The 15,998-nt window shown below is 37.1% G+C and overlaps 1 protein-coding gene across 1 annotated transcript; it reads left to right on the top strand.

Moving 5' to 3' along the window:
- The first annotated feature begins 131 nt into the window (after positions 1 to 131).
- Positions 132 to 15,774, top strand: cmya5 (cardiomyopathy associated 5). Its single transcript, XM_052557075.1, has 13 exons — positions 132 to 578; positions 1,735 to 5,356; positions 5,900 to 5,995; positions 6,345 to 6,578; positions 6,786 to 6,808; positions 7,116 to 7,237; positions 7,316 to 7,450; positions 8,675 to 8,821; positions 9,101 to 9,248; positions 10,939 to 11,072; positions 11,287 to 11,401; positions 11,582 to 11,758; positions 14,258 to 15,774. Exons 1-13 carry the CDS (start codon positions 454 to 456, stop codon positions 14,508 to 14,510), a joined length of 5,331 nt encoding a protein of 1,776 aa, XP_052413035.1. The 5' UTR covers positions 132 to 453; the 3' UTR covers positions 14,511 to 15,774.
- The last annotated feature ends 224 nt before the right edge of the window (positions 15,775 to 15,998 follow it).

Raw genomic sequence — 15,998 nt, 5'->3', positions numbered from 1 at the left:
TGATGTGGGTTTGGGGGTGTTAATATGGCTGTCTGGAAGGGACAGAGAGTAAAATTAGCTCAGTCAAAGTAAACTGACACTACGGTGGCCCGAGTCCTCGTGTCCCTCACGGACATGGTGCTGTTCTCTGCGTCTCATATTACAGGGAACACCGCTGCAGATTCGTCCAAGCTTTACTGTTCAAGACATAGTTAACGATGTCCTATTGTTTAATATTTGAGAAGGAAATCAAATATATGGGACAATATCCTTAACTGGGGTTACTAAAAACGGGGACACTTGTGACTCTTTTCCCAAGTACGCAGCCTTGAGCTCAAGAATATTTGTAATCTATTTACAGCAGCCGCTGAGTAAGACAAACTGCGCTCAACGAGACATGAGCCCAACGCGAAGCTGCACTCTCCGAGACCGCTTTTTATTTTAATATAACACTGCCACATTTCGATTTTCAAAATGGATCGTGGTTTGAAAGGGGAACGTGAGGGGGCAGGGGCAGAGATGGAAGAAATGCAGGACGTGGTGGAGTCGGGAATAATGGATATCGACGACGAAGAAGAGATTGAGGAACTTCATCAAAGGTAGTTTCCCGCGACTGCTTTCGAGTTAAAAAGTTAAAAAGCTAGGTCTTTTTTATATATGATTGAGCTGGGTGGTCTGTAAACCCCCAAGGGCTGTGTTAAAAAAAATAAAAAATTATATATATATATATATATATATATATATATATATATATATATATATATATATATATATATATATATATATATAATGTATTTGTATACATGACCATATATATGACAAGTGCAACTCTGGAACCTATATATATATATATATATATATATATATATATTGTTCATTAGCATTTTCAACCCTTTCCAACATTTTGGTAACCAAAAAAAAAAAGTCTGAGGTAACCATAGGAACAGTTTTGGCAGTGTTGGCAACGTATTTTTAGGTTAAGTTGCTAATTGACGTTGTGACATCATGGTGATGTCATTATGTAACCATGACGCAAAACTGATTCATTGAATAAAATACACACTGAAAATGACTAAAATCTTAGCAAAGAATATAATTTGATTTAGAAAAAATAAATATTAACATTTAATATATATTTTTGTAAAAGTAATAGGCCGATGAAAACATTTGTATTACATATTTTTAAATACAAAATGGAATTATTTTTTTAACAACTACATTTTAGCCTATATATATTGTAAATAACTAGTAAAAGTACACATTATTAACAAGTACAGTGTAAATCAGTGCATTGGTAGTAGGCTTAAAGCTACACTGTAAGTCTAAGAAAAGTCCATAAAAATAAATAGGGCACAGTATTGTGTTTATATGAAGAATGTTTTTGTTTTAATTTTTCACCAGCATTTTACCTTTATTTTAAATTACACACTGCATTTTTCTAGATAGATAGATATATAGATTTTAGGTAATTTAGATAACAATTTTAGGTACAAACTAACAACTAAGGTGTGTCATAAGTTAACTATTATTATTGAACAAGTGCTACTAGCAACTTGATTCACATGTGATGTGTGTACTGCTGAACACCTCTCTCCAGTTCTCTAATTCTCTCTCCTTGGCTGGCTAGCTGTTTGATAGTTTCTTATTTTTGTGTGGTTAAGCACTAAACATGATATTTGCCATATGACGCCTCAGACTAGAATATTCTACACCACATTTCTTTTGTTGAAACATTTCTGAACTCTTTTTGGTTAGTTTAAGGGAAGTAGTGCAAGATCCATCAGTGAAGCCTAAACTCCAGTGCCTGATGGTGGACCCGTCGTTCTCCATGGTGACGGTACAGAGTGAGGACAGTGGGATAGTATGGGAGACTGCTTCCAGTAGATGCTCAACTCCATGGGCTTCAGAGGGAAGCTCGCCGTCTGAACAGTACAGCCTGGAAGGATCTGGAACACAGGGGAATATTGTGATCATAATGGATGAAGACAGAATTAAGAGGAAAAAGACAAGCAGCAGAGGCAAGCTGGGTGACCGGTTTAAAAAGTCGAGCACCAGACTACCAAAAAGTCGGATAGGTGAGGAAAGACCTGCGATGACTGAGGTGTCTCTGCCGAATATCAAATCTGAAAACAATGAGGATGGTCAGTCTGCTGCAAGCAAGGATCAAGATCTTTTTAGTTTGATATCAGAAGGTTTTGAAATACTCAATATTGTTGTACCTTCAAAGCTTGCTACAGTAGATGAGGAAGATAGCAGTGAACTGGCAGAGAATTTGACGTACTTGGATGATACCCCAAAGATAAAATCCAAACATAAGCATGACCCTGTTGCTACAAACAATTATATTGGGAACACAGAGACAGACATTGAGGAATTAAAGCAAAGTGAAAGCTTGAAGGAATCGTCCCAGATCTCTGCTGAGAAGCGAGCAAAGAAGGATGAAACTCATATGGACTATCTTGAAAAATTCACATTGTTAGATGAGCAGGCGCCTGGAGATAGCGCTACACTGACAGAAAAACCTGTACCAGAAGTTACTGTCCAGCCAGAGGAACATAAAGTGACTCAGAAAGAACCAAAAGCAGATGAAGGAATTGATGAAGATTCTTTTGTAATTATCAGTGATGTTGACATCGCGGATGAACACCTCGATGAAGTGTTCTATGGAAATAAGTTTAATGCAGAGCCTGTGGTTCCCCATGAGTATGAGGACCGAAATGGAAGAACGGCAAAAGTGATCTCTAAAACTCTGAAAGAGAGTGGATCGGTCTTATTTGGAAGTCAGGAATGTATCCTCACACCTATATATCTCCCCACCGGACCACCAAAGATCATAGATCAAGTTCTCCTTGAGGAGCCACGAGCAATGTCCTTCCATTACTCAGACCTTTATGAGGATGCATTAGGAGAACGAAAGAAAGAAGACGAATTCTCAGATACGGAGAGTGTCGTTTCCGAAAGGTCTTTCAAAAGGCGATACTCTGATTCGGATGAGGGAGATGGTTATCTGGAGAAATTCATATTGAAGGATGAAACCCCAGTGGTTGTTAATGTACCTATGGCTAAGGAGCAGGAAGACGGGGGGAAATTTGCATGGTCACAAAGTAAATTTGAACTCACTGGATGTTTAGAGAGAGCACAAGACGAAAATGATGAAGTAACTGCCGAAAAACCATGTGTGCAGGATAAAAATGAAAGTGAAGCGCAGTGTGAGTCCACAGGGTGTTGTTCAGAGGGGCACTGTGCTCCAAGAATCCAACCAGAGGTGGAAAAGATCATTAGAAGAAAGGTCACATCAGACGACTTGGTTGCGAAGCATAGTAGGACAGATGAAAAGCCATGTGATGTCACTGTCATTATCAAGGACAGTATGACAAACAAAAGTGACACTGATGACACAGGACCTCATGAAGTGCTTCAAGTCCTTGAGCCAGAAAGCAAAACCACCAATAAAGAAGAACACAGTGGACAAGAACAAATAAGTCCGACTCAGAAGGCTCATTTTCAGGTGCCTGAGGGTTTAGTGCATGAAGAGGTTATTAAAGCTGAAGATGAATTTGAAATCCTGCCTGAAACAAAGAGCTCAGAGAAGATCCAGGCTGATGATGCAGTTGAAAACATTAGTGTTTCTGAGACCAGTCGGGATAAACGTCACCAAGCAGCTGATGTCATTCAGGAGACAAGTATTATTGCTAAAAATGACAAAGGGAAGACTAGTAAATCCAAGACACGAGACAAAATTGCAGAGCCAAATATAACTCAAAGGATTGATAAAGACATAGTAAAACGAGAACCGCCAGAAATATATTCTCAGGAGATCATCAGTATCAAAGAACCTCTGTTAGAAGAAACAGAACCTCCTAAAACTCAAGAACCTTTGAAAGCAGAGGTCAAGCCTTCAGAAGAGACTGAAACAAGCACAACAGATGCTACTAAAACTGCTGCATCTAAAGTCTTGGAAATTGATGTCTGTGAAAATGTAGAAATACTTGCTGTAGTGGAGGATAAAGTGAGTGAAGGATTAGTACCCAAGAAGGTGGAACAAAAGCAAGTACTTGACAGAATTGGTGCAGCACAAGAGGTTGAGGCCCATGTCGCCATAGCAGAAGTGTTAACAGAAATTGAAATGAAGCCAGAGTCTGAAATTACATCAGTTCAGAGAGCTTCAGAAAAATCACATTCGTGTCAAACAGATGCAGTAAACACTGAGCTCCAAACTAAACCTGAGATTACAAGTGAGGAGAAAATATATCCGGAATTACAAAATGAATTCAGTGCAGAAAACAAGAAAGCCAAAGCGGACACAGGTACAGATAGGCCAAAAAACGAGGCACCAGTGCTAAAACAAAGGTTGGAAAAGCAAAAGGGACATATTGACGTACCTGAGTTTGAACCTGGGGTGGTAGAAAAACACGGGAAAGTTGAGGAAATTAAGGTAGATATTACAGAGGAAGCCGGCACCACAAAAGAGACAGTTCAGAATGAGATACCTGCTGAGAAAAGAGTGACAACAGAGATTAAAGAAATTATTGATTCAAGACAAGAGTATAGCTTATTGTTAGCTAATGACATGAAGGCATCTGCTCGAGAAAGCACAGAGCAGATGAGAGTAACAGAAGATGTACAGGACTTCTCAAAAGTAAAAATGTCACCTGTTGAACCAACAAAGGAGGTACAGGTAGAGGAACATAGTGAAATAAATGACATGGCCATATTAACCAGAGAGATCCCAGTTAAAGAATCATCCCTTTGTAGGACAGATATTGAGAGCAAGATGTTGCCTCTACCCTCAACAGAAACTTCAGATGAAGGAAAGAAAGCACAAATGAATGATGCACAGATTGAAGAAACAACAGACCTACCAGAACACATTTCGCCTCCTCCTCCGGCTGAGGAGGTTGACACCTCAGCAATGAGAGTTTCACCTTTAGAGTCAAAGGATAGTGTGAAAGTTTATGAAAATATACAAAGAGGAGGAAGCCTAAGTAGGAATAAAGATGTTTTCTCACAACTGCGAAGTTTTACCCCTCAGGAGGACCTGTCGGCCTTAAGCTGCGACCAAGATTTGCGGCAGGAAATTGCAGAGGAGCTTGATTTTGAGATGGTCACCGAACAAGAGGCAAGAGAATCTGAACAAGCTATAGCTGAGGCTGGGCACCGTGAACAAGTCGGACTGTCAGATCAAACCTCAGAAACCGGCTTTGAATTTGTTGAGGGTTTCGATAGTGCCCAGATGGCAGAATATGAACAAGAGGCACTTGAAATTCAACCAATGGATGCGTTCTGCCTGGTTTGTCGTTGCCCAGTACTGCTGAGTGAGGCTGAGCATCAAAACCATGAGATGGCATCTTTGGATGAGGCCTTCGACAGTATTAAGGTAAGCTAAGATTGCTAAGACATGATTTCCTGACCTCTGCTTGACATCTGATCTTTCTCAGCTGGCCTGTCTGGAGAGCTTGCATTATGAGGTCACTGATTGCTCAAGTGTTTTATTATAAAGGACTCTTCCAGTGTCTAATATTTCCAAATGATAAAAACACATAATGGGCTGTAAAACCAAATCAGATGTGTTGTCTATACAAACATTTTGAAGTATACATCAGGTAGAGACAGTGAAGGATTGCTTACTTTCATTGGCCTTTGACAGCATTCATAGCAGATGAGTCATGACTCATAGCAAGCTCTGAATGTCTCGCTCTGAAAGTAGACAGCTGTTTCCATGATTCATCTGTAGTTTATTCCAAAGGACCACACCAATGTGATTTGACATTTGCAAGTATGAACAATCCAGAAGAGAAATGAAAGGAACAGAAGTTGCTCAATCATGCAGTATAAATGCTGAACATTTAGACCTGTTGTGTTCTGCATCTCAGAAGATCTCATGATGTCTAATTAATGTCCCGTGTGATAATGTTTTCAGAATCAGCTGAGTGAACTGATAGCAGTTTTACAAGGAAGATCAGAGAACATTGAAGACTTGGTATCTGAGCTTGAGCTGGCATACAACACAGTGGAGGTATTTACACTGAAATGTGTTCATTTAAACATATGAGACATATCCTTTACCAGTTGTGGTTTTCACTTTTTGGAATATAAAATACAAGTCATATCATCGACACCTACTGTATAAATATTACGTTGGAGAGTGGAGGTCCAAGACTAAGGTCAAAAAAGATTTAGAAACCACTGGGCTTGAAAATGTGCTCCCACAACATCTTAGCATTGTGGAGGCGACTTTTGCACTCAGAAATCTAGAGTGAGAGTTTTGTAGTGCTTACGTTAGTGCACTGTCAGCTTGGGGATGCTATTAAGGCGAGAGAGGTTACTGAGAACTTATGTGCATGTTTATTGGGCTGTTCCCAAAGGAGAACTTTAATGATTGCGAGAAGATCATAAAGGAGCACAACGAGGAGGTGGTGAAGCTGTTGATGGAGCAGTATAATGAGATGTCTCAGGCCATGGAGGAGGAGAAAAAGGCCAAACTGGAGCAGCTGTACGACCAGATCGTCTCGTTCCAGGAGAATATCGACAAGGCCAAGGAGACGATGGAGATGACAGCTAAGGAGGAGGAAGAGACAGACCCGCTTAAGTTTCTTTCTGTGAGGCTTACCTCAGTTGTGTATTAGTTACTCGCTTAAAGTAGGTCACACATAAAGATTCGTTTTGATGTATTGATTTTAAAGCCATAGTTGGACTGAAAGCATTTTAAAGTGCTTAGCTAAGATTTGTTAAAAGAGATGATGAACTATTGATGAACTAAAACTGTCAGCCTTAATCAAACCATTTTTTATTCATTCCCTTCTCAGTCATCAAAAGATATCAATATGAGGTAACTGAACGGCCTGAGTTTATGTTTCATCAGTGGCTTGCTAACACTGAATGCTTATTACAATATTTCAGAAACGATCTGAATATTAAATTAATCAAAACAGAAGCTTGTTATTATTGCCTTGTTGAGTTTGGTGTGTTTAAAACAATGTTTGAATGAAGTGTTTATAGCCATTAAATGAATATAAATCAATTTTTTTACTGCATGGGGTATTCACACGCTATGAAAATAATGTCATAAACTGTGTTTCTTCGTTTTTCAGTGTCTCCGTCCAGTGATCATTCTATTCTTTTTTTTTTTTAAATAGGCTGAACACAGCTTTGGAATCCACCATGTCACTTGAACTTGGTCCACGAGGGCTGCTGGTTTTTGAGGACTATGCCAAGGGCAAACCAGGCAATGGGAGGAAAAACAGACAAGCTATTCCAGGTGCGCCTTAGCAAAGATTTCCATTGCAAATAAACACCCTTCACTTTTTACTGACTTGAATTATCACTCATTTTGTAGTGCCTCAAAAACCACATCTTCAGCCTCAACAGGCCAATTCTGCGACCAGCACTTCTGTTACTGTGTACTGGAAAGTCAATGAGGATGACATTATTGACTGCTTCCAGGTCTACTGCATGGAAGAGCCACAAGGAGGTTAGATTAAGGGAGAACGGGATTTTACCATCCACACTAAGAAAAAAACACAGTACCATATATATATATATATATATATATATATATATATATATATATATATATATATATGGTATATATATATATATATATATGTATATATATATGTGTATATATATATATATATATATATATATATATATATATATATATATATATATATATATACATATATATATATATATATATATATATACATATATATGGGGCCCAGTGTTGTTTTGGTCCATGCTATATGACCCTGGAACACAAATCCAGTCATAAGGGTAAATTTTCGAAATTGAGATTTATACATCATCTGAAAGCTTTCTGAAAGGTTTGTTAGGATTGGACAATATTTGGCTGAGATACAACTATTTGAAAATCTGGAGTCTGACGGTGCAAAAAAAAATAATTGCCTTTAAACTTGTCCAAATTCATTCTTAGCAATGCATATTACTAATTAAAAATGAAGTTTTAATATATTTACGGTAGGAAATATCTTCACGGAGCATGATCTTTACTTAATTGCCTAATGATTTTTGGCATTAAAAGAAAAATCTATCATTTTGACCCATATAATATATTTTTGGTTATTGCTACAAATACAGATCCTTCTAAAAAAATTTGCATATTATGATAAAAGTTCATTATTTTCCATAATGTAATGATAAAAATTCAACTTTCATATATTTTAGATTCATTGCACAGCAACTGAAATATTTCAGGTCTTTTATTGTTTTAATACTGATGATTTTGTTTATTGGTCGGATGAAATATGCTAATTTTTTGAGATTGGAATTTTGGGTTTTCATGAGCTGTATGCCAAAATCATCAGTATTAAAACAATAAAAGACCTGAAATATTTCAGTTGGTGTGCAATGAATCTAAAATATATGAAAGTTTAATTTTTATCATTACATTATGGAAAATAATGAACTTTTATCACAATATGCTAATTTTTTGTTAAGGACCTGTATACCCCAGCAACTTACGACTGGTTTTGTGCTCCATGGCCACAAATATGTTGAAACATTTTTCAAAATGTGAATATTTTTCAGCATAAACCATCCATTTGCCACTGGCATAAAAATATGCCAGTCTGACTAATAAAAACACTTATTAGTATGTAAAATTGTGTCAGTGGGATGCTCAGATGAGCTCTGTGCTTCAGTTAAAGTGTGTTAAATGTAATTGAATCTACAGCGATCTCAGAGGAATACAGGGTGACTGTGAAGGAGAGCTACTGTAATCTAGAAGAGCTGGAACCGGATAAGTGTTATAAAGTGTGGGTGATGGCGGTGAACTACACAGGCTGCAGCATGCCGAGTGAGAGACTACCCTTCAGAACCGGTCAGTCGCCCATCGTGTAAATCCCCTCTGACTCGCCTGATGTTTTTTGAGAGCAAGAGGTCATGCTGCCATATGTATGTATGTCATTAAATATTAATTTATAACGAGATGACCATGTGGAGATTTTTACTTTACGAGATCACTAACACTGAATGAGAATGCAAAATGTAAGTGTTTTTAATCCAGATTAAATTTGTAGTGTTCACATTAGCAAACCAAACCTGGGATTAGCAGTTGGTATATTTGTGATCGGTAACTCATTTCACTGTGTTTGCTCAGCTCCTTCTGTCCCGGTGATCCAGACAGAACAGTGCACCGTGCTGTGGGACACGGCCACGCTGCGTTGGAGCGCCGTTCAGCCCAGCGCTGTGGACAGCTTCACACTGGAGTACTGCCGCCAATACGCATGTGAGAGAGAGGGCCTGAGGTACAGTTAACCGCTCTTATCCTCAGCTCTCTGTACAAGCATTTACAGAACTAGGGACAAATATGATACCATTGTTTTTTCATGTTTTGGTTAATAATGTTATGATCATTTTTATTTTATTTTTAAGTCACCATGAATTGACAGTTCCAGCCAGTGTTAATTCAATATTTGAGATACTATTATAGTTTTTATTCATATTTTCAATTAGTTTATTTTTGTATTTTCTGTCTTTTAATTTTACCTAAAAGTTTAAGCAATTTTGTTGTGTGTTCTTGACATTTTATTTAATTTAGGGGTCAGTACAGTTTTATTACATTTTTATTTTAATTTGAGTTATTTAGTCATCAAGTTAAATTATTAAACAAATAGTTGAAATTAAATCATTTCTGTTTCATTTGATTTCAAATTTTATTACATGTAATTAAAGATTTAACTATATTAGTTAACTATATTAACCCAGATTAAAATTAATATTTTTATTATATCATTTATAAAATAATATATTGTTTATTATATTATATACGGTGCCCGTAAAGTGACTTGTTCAGTTTACTTAGTTTTGTTGTGGTCACGAAATAATAACTCGTGGGAACTTGATAATATGTTGTGGCCACGGGATATTAATTTGTGGGAACGTCATATTAACTCGTGGGAATATCATATTATGTCGTGGCCACGAGATCATTTTGTCGAGGTAACGACATCCTTATGTCGTAGCCTCGAAATGCTATGTTGAGGGAACGACATGTTTTTCTCGTGGCCACAAGTTCATATTTTATTTTGATTTAAGTAATTATTATATTAACCATATGCTCTGGCTACCGGTCTGTATTACATGCGATCGTCAGCATTCAAATGAAGTTTATCATAAATAAATATGACGTGCATAATAAAATATAAAAACTTTTTTTATCCATCCTACAGTCTTGTAAGTCCATTAACTGATAGTATTTCCCACGTAATATGTTTACATTATTATTATTATTAGCCTTATATTATTGGTTATATTTTTTTTATTTCGTTTATATTGATTTTTTTTTTTTTTGCTTCAATTTCGATCTCTTTACTTAACATTCTGAATACTTTTGTAAATAATAGCATACTGTAAATGCTCGACATTAACATAAAATGTCATAAATGCATACATTTTATATGTATAAATAATATAATAATTCCTTAATTCAAAATAAAATATGAATGAATCCATCTCTGGTAGGCCTAATTCTGGGTTGCTATGGTCACGCAGGTTTGTTTATGCATTAAACTTGTGGCCACGAGAAAAACATGTCGTTCCCTCAACATAAGAAGTCGTGGCCACGAGAAATGGATGTTGTTCCCTCAACATAGCATCTCGAGGCCACGACATAAGGATGTCGTGTCGTGGCCACGAGTTAATATGACGTTCCCACAAATTAATATCCCGTGGCCACAACATATTATCAAGTTCCCACGAGTTATTATTTCGTGGCCATGACAAAACTAATTAAACTGAACAAGTCACTTTACGGGCACCGTAATTATATTATATTATATTATTATCACATCACATCACATTAGGGAAGAAAAAACATTCACAATTGTATAGTCAAATCCACTGAACACTCAGATGAGGTTTCTCAAGTGTGCACATCCAAGCAGGGTAAAGAGAGGTTAAATGTGCGCTTAATGAAAACAGTCTGTCCCTACACAGATCCATATCTGGGATAAAAGGCTATGAGCAGAGGGTCCTCCTTCAGCCCAATGAAAATTACCTCTTCTATATCAAATCAGTGAATGCCGGAGGGGCCAGTGAACAGAGCGAGGCAGCCCTCATCTCAACCAGAGGTCAGATTCACTGCTATTACAACATCAGTCTAAGATTCTCATATCATATTATTCCTATTAAAGTGCAGTCACATTTACCTGTTCTTTACACAGTTCCATGGACAAAATCCAGTCATAACAAGAGAAGCATGGCAATATTTGACAGCATCACTAATTTGTTACTTTCCAAATGATGTTCATTCTGTTTTTTGGTAATTGGTTGTTGTATGTTAAGGTACAAGGTTACACTTCCTCAGCGAAACAGCCAACTCAGTGCTGAAGGTTTCAGAGGACAGGAACTCAGTAGAGTACCCACATGACGTCTACAATGAAATGTCTTCTGTCATAGAGTAAGTGCCTTAAACAATTGTTTTCACTATTACAAAACTAACATTGTAGATACATACTTTATACGTAGAAAAATAAGTTCATTTGCAACTTCAAACTGCCTGACATTTGCTGTTTTCAGTGATGCACAATTGTCTTGATTTACAGCAAATGCTTATGTATGTTAATTAACTTGATCCCAGATGTCCAGCTGTTATGGCTGAGCTTTTACCTTCTCTTGGACATTACTACTGGGAGACGGAGGTGTCAAAGTGCAAAGCCTACCGCATTGGCATTGCATATCCAAATGTATCTCAAACCAGCACTCTGGGGGAGAACAGTGCCTCCTGGTGTCTGCACTGTGTACCTACATCTATAAGGTATCCCTTTCATGTCATGCACTTGCATGTAGTTGTGCATGCGTTTCATTATCCCAAAGAGGATATCCATTACATGTAAAGGTCATGGATTTATTTGTATTTTTTTCTGGACCAGTAACATTTAAAACTCTGTCCAGCTAGAAAAGTGTGTTTATTTATTCGTTGCTCATTATTACAGTTTAAATAAACAACCTTGCAGGTCATTTTGGAGTACCGTTCCAAACTGTGGAAACACTGAGTAATTAAGACTCTTTAGCAATTATGGAAGTGAATTAACTGGTGCCTTCAAAAAGAATCAAAATACCACTTTGGTATAAAAAAAAGTTATCTCTGATTTTTGCAAATCAGCACCTAGGGTGCTTGCCAATGGAAAGAACAATTTTATGAGTGCATCTGCACAACATGTGAGAAAAAGGTTTGAGGTTGTTAAAATTTGTAATATTTTTGAGAGTTCAAAAATGCAGTAAAAACAGTACATACAGTTGCAATCAAAATTATTCAATCCCCCTGACCTGCAAGACATTTAGCTGCGGATAACAACATTTTATGAAATCAATTCAACAAAGGCATCAGTAAAGTATTAGAGAAAGTTTGTTAATACACTTCTGAGTGACTCTGAGAATGGAAGATGGATGAATCATGATAAAAATTCAAATTGGCTCTAAACATTAATGTTCAAATTTTTTTCTTTTATTCTTTAAAATCACCAATAAAAGCTGTCTGTAAGTGCTTAGATGCTTCTGTCACCTCTATACTGCAGTTTTGGCCCATTCCTCGCCTGAAAAAGCTTCCAGATCACTGATAATCTTTGGTTTTCACATTGCCACTGCTTTCTTCAAATTCAAATTCTTTCTTCTTCTTCTATTCGAGTTAAGCCTGGAGACTGAACAGGTCACTTAAGTACATTCTGTGACTGATCCCTGAACCAAGTAGTAGTAGATTTGGATGTGTACTTTGGGATGAATGTCCTGCAGTAAAGTCCATTGATCATCAGCTTCAGTTTTTGCACCAAAGGCATCACAATTCTTGTCAAAATGGCCTGATACCTGAAAGAATCCATGATGTCCTTCATACAGTCATGATTTCCACTTCCTTCTACAGTAAAGAAACCCCATAACAGGACTGATCCACCTCCAAGTTTGAGGATGGAGATGGTGTTCTTCTGCTTATGAGCTTTGCCTTTTTTGCAGCAGACAAACTTCTAAAAAGTTCCAGTTTGGTCACATCACTCCATAAAACATTCCTCCAAGAGCTTCACAGGTCTACACAAATTAATTTTATCCAGTTCAAGTCTGCCTTTTGTTCTTCTTGATCAAGAGTGGTATTCTACAATATGTCTCAACATGAAGGCAATACTTGTCTAGTGTTCTTCTTACACACTGTTTTGAAATGGTTTTCCTCCTTTCATCGGGTCATCTTGCAAGTCTTTGACTGTACATTGCGGGTTTTTCTCAGTTGCTCTGATTAAACATTTTTTATGATATTGTGCTTTTTCTTCAACACCCTCAAATGTTTTCTGGTAGAACACACTTTAAGCTAAGGAATAAGGCTGAGAGCTGTGTCTCTAGGAACTTTCAATGTCTTGGAAATATTCATATAGCCTTAGCCTTTCTAAAGTACTACGATATTTATTCTCTTTAGCTTTTGTGAGATCTCTGTTGACATTTTTGCTACTCAACATCAACACATGCATGGGCTAACTGTATGTGTAACGGCTCAACCTAATTCTGTTTTTAATAGAGTTTCTAAAAGCTTAATTGTGTTTTGAGACTGTTTCCCCACCATGCAAATAAGTGATTTAAAAACACCAATGTTGAATAGGGGTTGAATAATTATGACATAGCAGTATTATTAAAAAAAATTACAACTCAAAAATATTACATTATATATGGAAAATATCACTTTTAATATGACAGTGAACTGTTATAGATGCAATATTTATTTTATCCTGGATCTTCAGAAAAGCTTGTATTTGTAAAGTAATGTGGTCTCTGAGGGGTTGAGTAATTTTGATTGCAACTGTATATAGAGTACAAAGCAAAAGTCTCAGGCAATTAGTATTTTCAGAGGCTAAAAACCAGCTTTCAGTCTTTTGCTGTAGTGTGTCAGTAGGAAATATCAGTTTACATTTCCAAACATTAATTTTGACATTCATTGTAATAATCCAGTGAGACTTTTAGTTTGCACAAGGAGTCAGTGCTCCACACAGAGATCTGATCTGATCATCATCAGTCTGTCTGGAGTCACTTGAAGAAAAGGAACAAACTGAGACAGACTCAAGCTTTAGACGCTTGTGCATTTTTACACAAGTGTCTAAAACTTTTAACAGTACTGTAGCTTTGCAGGTAGGTTTCCTGAAGCATCTCGGAAACGTTGCCACAGTTCTTCTGGATTTAGTCTGTCTCAGTTTGTTCTGTTTCTTCTTCTATATATGACGTATTTATTGTGTTGTACTATATGATATGTATTGTTATTTATGAACCCTTCCTCTCTCTCCAGCTGCAGATTTGAACTGCTTCATGAGTGTGTGGAGTCGGACATCTTTGTCATGGACATCCCTGCACGGATTGGCACTCTGTTGGACTACAGTCAGGGTCGGCTGTTCTTCTTCAATGCTCAGAACGGCCAGCTCTTGGGCACTTTTCGGCACACCTTCACTCAGCCTTGCCACCCTGTGTTTGTCCTGGAGCAGCCGGGTAACCTAGAACTAAAAATGACCATGGAGGTGCCGGAGTTTGTGAAGCACTGCTAGTTTACATGACTGAAGCCTCAAACCTCTGGGCTTGCTTGTGTGACAGGATATGAATCACAAGATTCTTTCTTAATAGTAATAAAATGAAACCATATTGTGCTGTCACCTGAAGAATTGCTCAGTTGTATGGTGTGACTGAAGAGATTATGAGGAATATTTAGTCAGGGTGACCATACGTCCTCTTTTTCCCGGACACGCCCTGGCCAGGATTTCTAAATTACCAAAAAATGTCTTGGTTTGGGCTTTGTTTTCCTATTGTTTTTATACCAGCTGAAGGTAATGACCAATAGCGTGCAGGCAGTGTACATAATCGACCAATCGTGGCATGCGAGAAGGTGGGATCTACAGAGAACGGTCAAAGCAATGTATGAAGACCGCAGAGAGCACGTCCACTGGAAAACAAGCCAAAACCCAGACATTTTAGGCAATTTAGAAATCCTGGCCAGGACATGTCCAGGAAAAAGGACATGTGGTCACCCTAATTTAGTTTTGTGAAAGGAAGGATTGTTTTCGAAGCTGTGCTTTTAGATCCCTCCAAAAACAATTTTTTTGGAGCAGTTTCGTTGTTTTTGTATATATGAAACAGACAGTGCATGCGACCGGTTTTGTTGCTTATTACAGTATGTGACGATCACCTGGATCACATGATGTGCAGACATTCACGTTCAGAGTCAGTGTATTTATTTTGGAAGTTGCAGGCTTCCAGGCTGTTTGAATAAAACAGATGCTGTCACTGCTAATAATGCTTTCACAGCTTAGAGACACGTGTTTTGAGATGATGGGCAAGGCTTCACAAATAAGGGCCGGAAAGATTTATTTTTCTGTGGTTCACTGTATTTACATGCTTTGGTAGGTAAAGGTTAATTCACCATTTCCATTTAAAGTTGTTGGTGGTCTGGATCTCACTTAATCACGAACTAAGCAAAGGGAAATGAACAGTTAAGAGATTTTAGTTTTCACTTCCAATGGATCACCACAGTATCACATACATATTATTTTGAATTTTCTGCAATGAAAGCTTCTCTGTATGAAAATCTAAATCAGTTAAAATCACTTTTGCAAAAGAAAACACATTTAAATTCTATTTACTGTCTAATGGCCACATTTAATTTTCAAGTTGTTTGGTCTCTGTTTTGTAAAATGATTCTTTAAAATGTTTCTGTTGTCTAATCTTTGGTAGTGATATGAATTAGTCTACTTGTATATTTATTTGTATTTCTGGAAATGATTGAACCGAATTAAAACGTTAACGATGCTTCTTCAATTTTTAGTGTCAGTTAGATGTTTTTCTATCGGAGATGTTCTAACAAACAATGATTTCATCTCATGGAGGAGTTAAGATGTTAAAAAGTTTGGGGTCAGTGAGATTTTAAATTTTTAGGCTCACCATTGTTGGATTTGTTAAAAAAATATTACGATGATCAATGAACATTTCATGAATATTATTTTATTATTTCCTAATAAAATATTACTATTTAAAATATTATC

This window comes from Carassius gibelio, chromosome B5 (assembly GCF_023724105.1).
Source record: "Carassius gibelio isolate Cgi1373 ecotype wild population from Czech Republic chromosome B5, carGib1.2-hapl.c, whole genome shotgun sequence".
In the NCBI taxonomy this organism is placed as follows: domain Eukaryota; kingdom Metazoa; phylum Chordata; class Actinopteri; order Cypriniformes; family Cyprinidae; genus Carassius; species Carassius gibelio.
The sequence above is the reverse complement of the archived record's forward strand: the minus strand, read 5'-3'. Positions and strand labels throughout refer to the sequence as shown.

Bases quoted from the DNA above. Each gene is read 5' to 3' on its own strand.
- cmya5 (XM_052557075.1), top strand. From the start codon at position 454: ATGGATCGTGGTTTGAAAGGGGAACGTGAGGGGGCAGGGGCAGAGATG. The intron at 5,996-6,344 runs GTATTTACACTG...CTGTTCCCAAAG, and splicing joins TGGCATACAACACAGTGGAG to GAGAACTTTAATGATTGCGA. The intron at 11,073-11,286 runs GTCAGATTCACT...TTGTATGTTAAG, and splicing joins AGCCCTCATCTCAACCAGAG to GTACAAGGTTACACTTCCTC.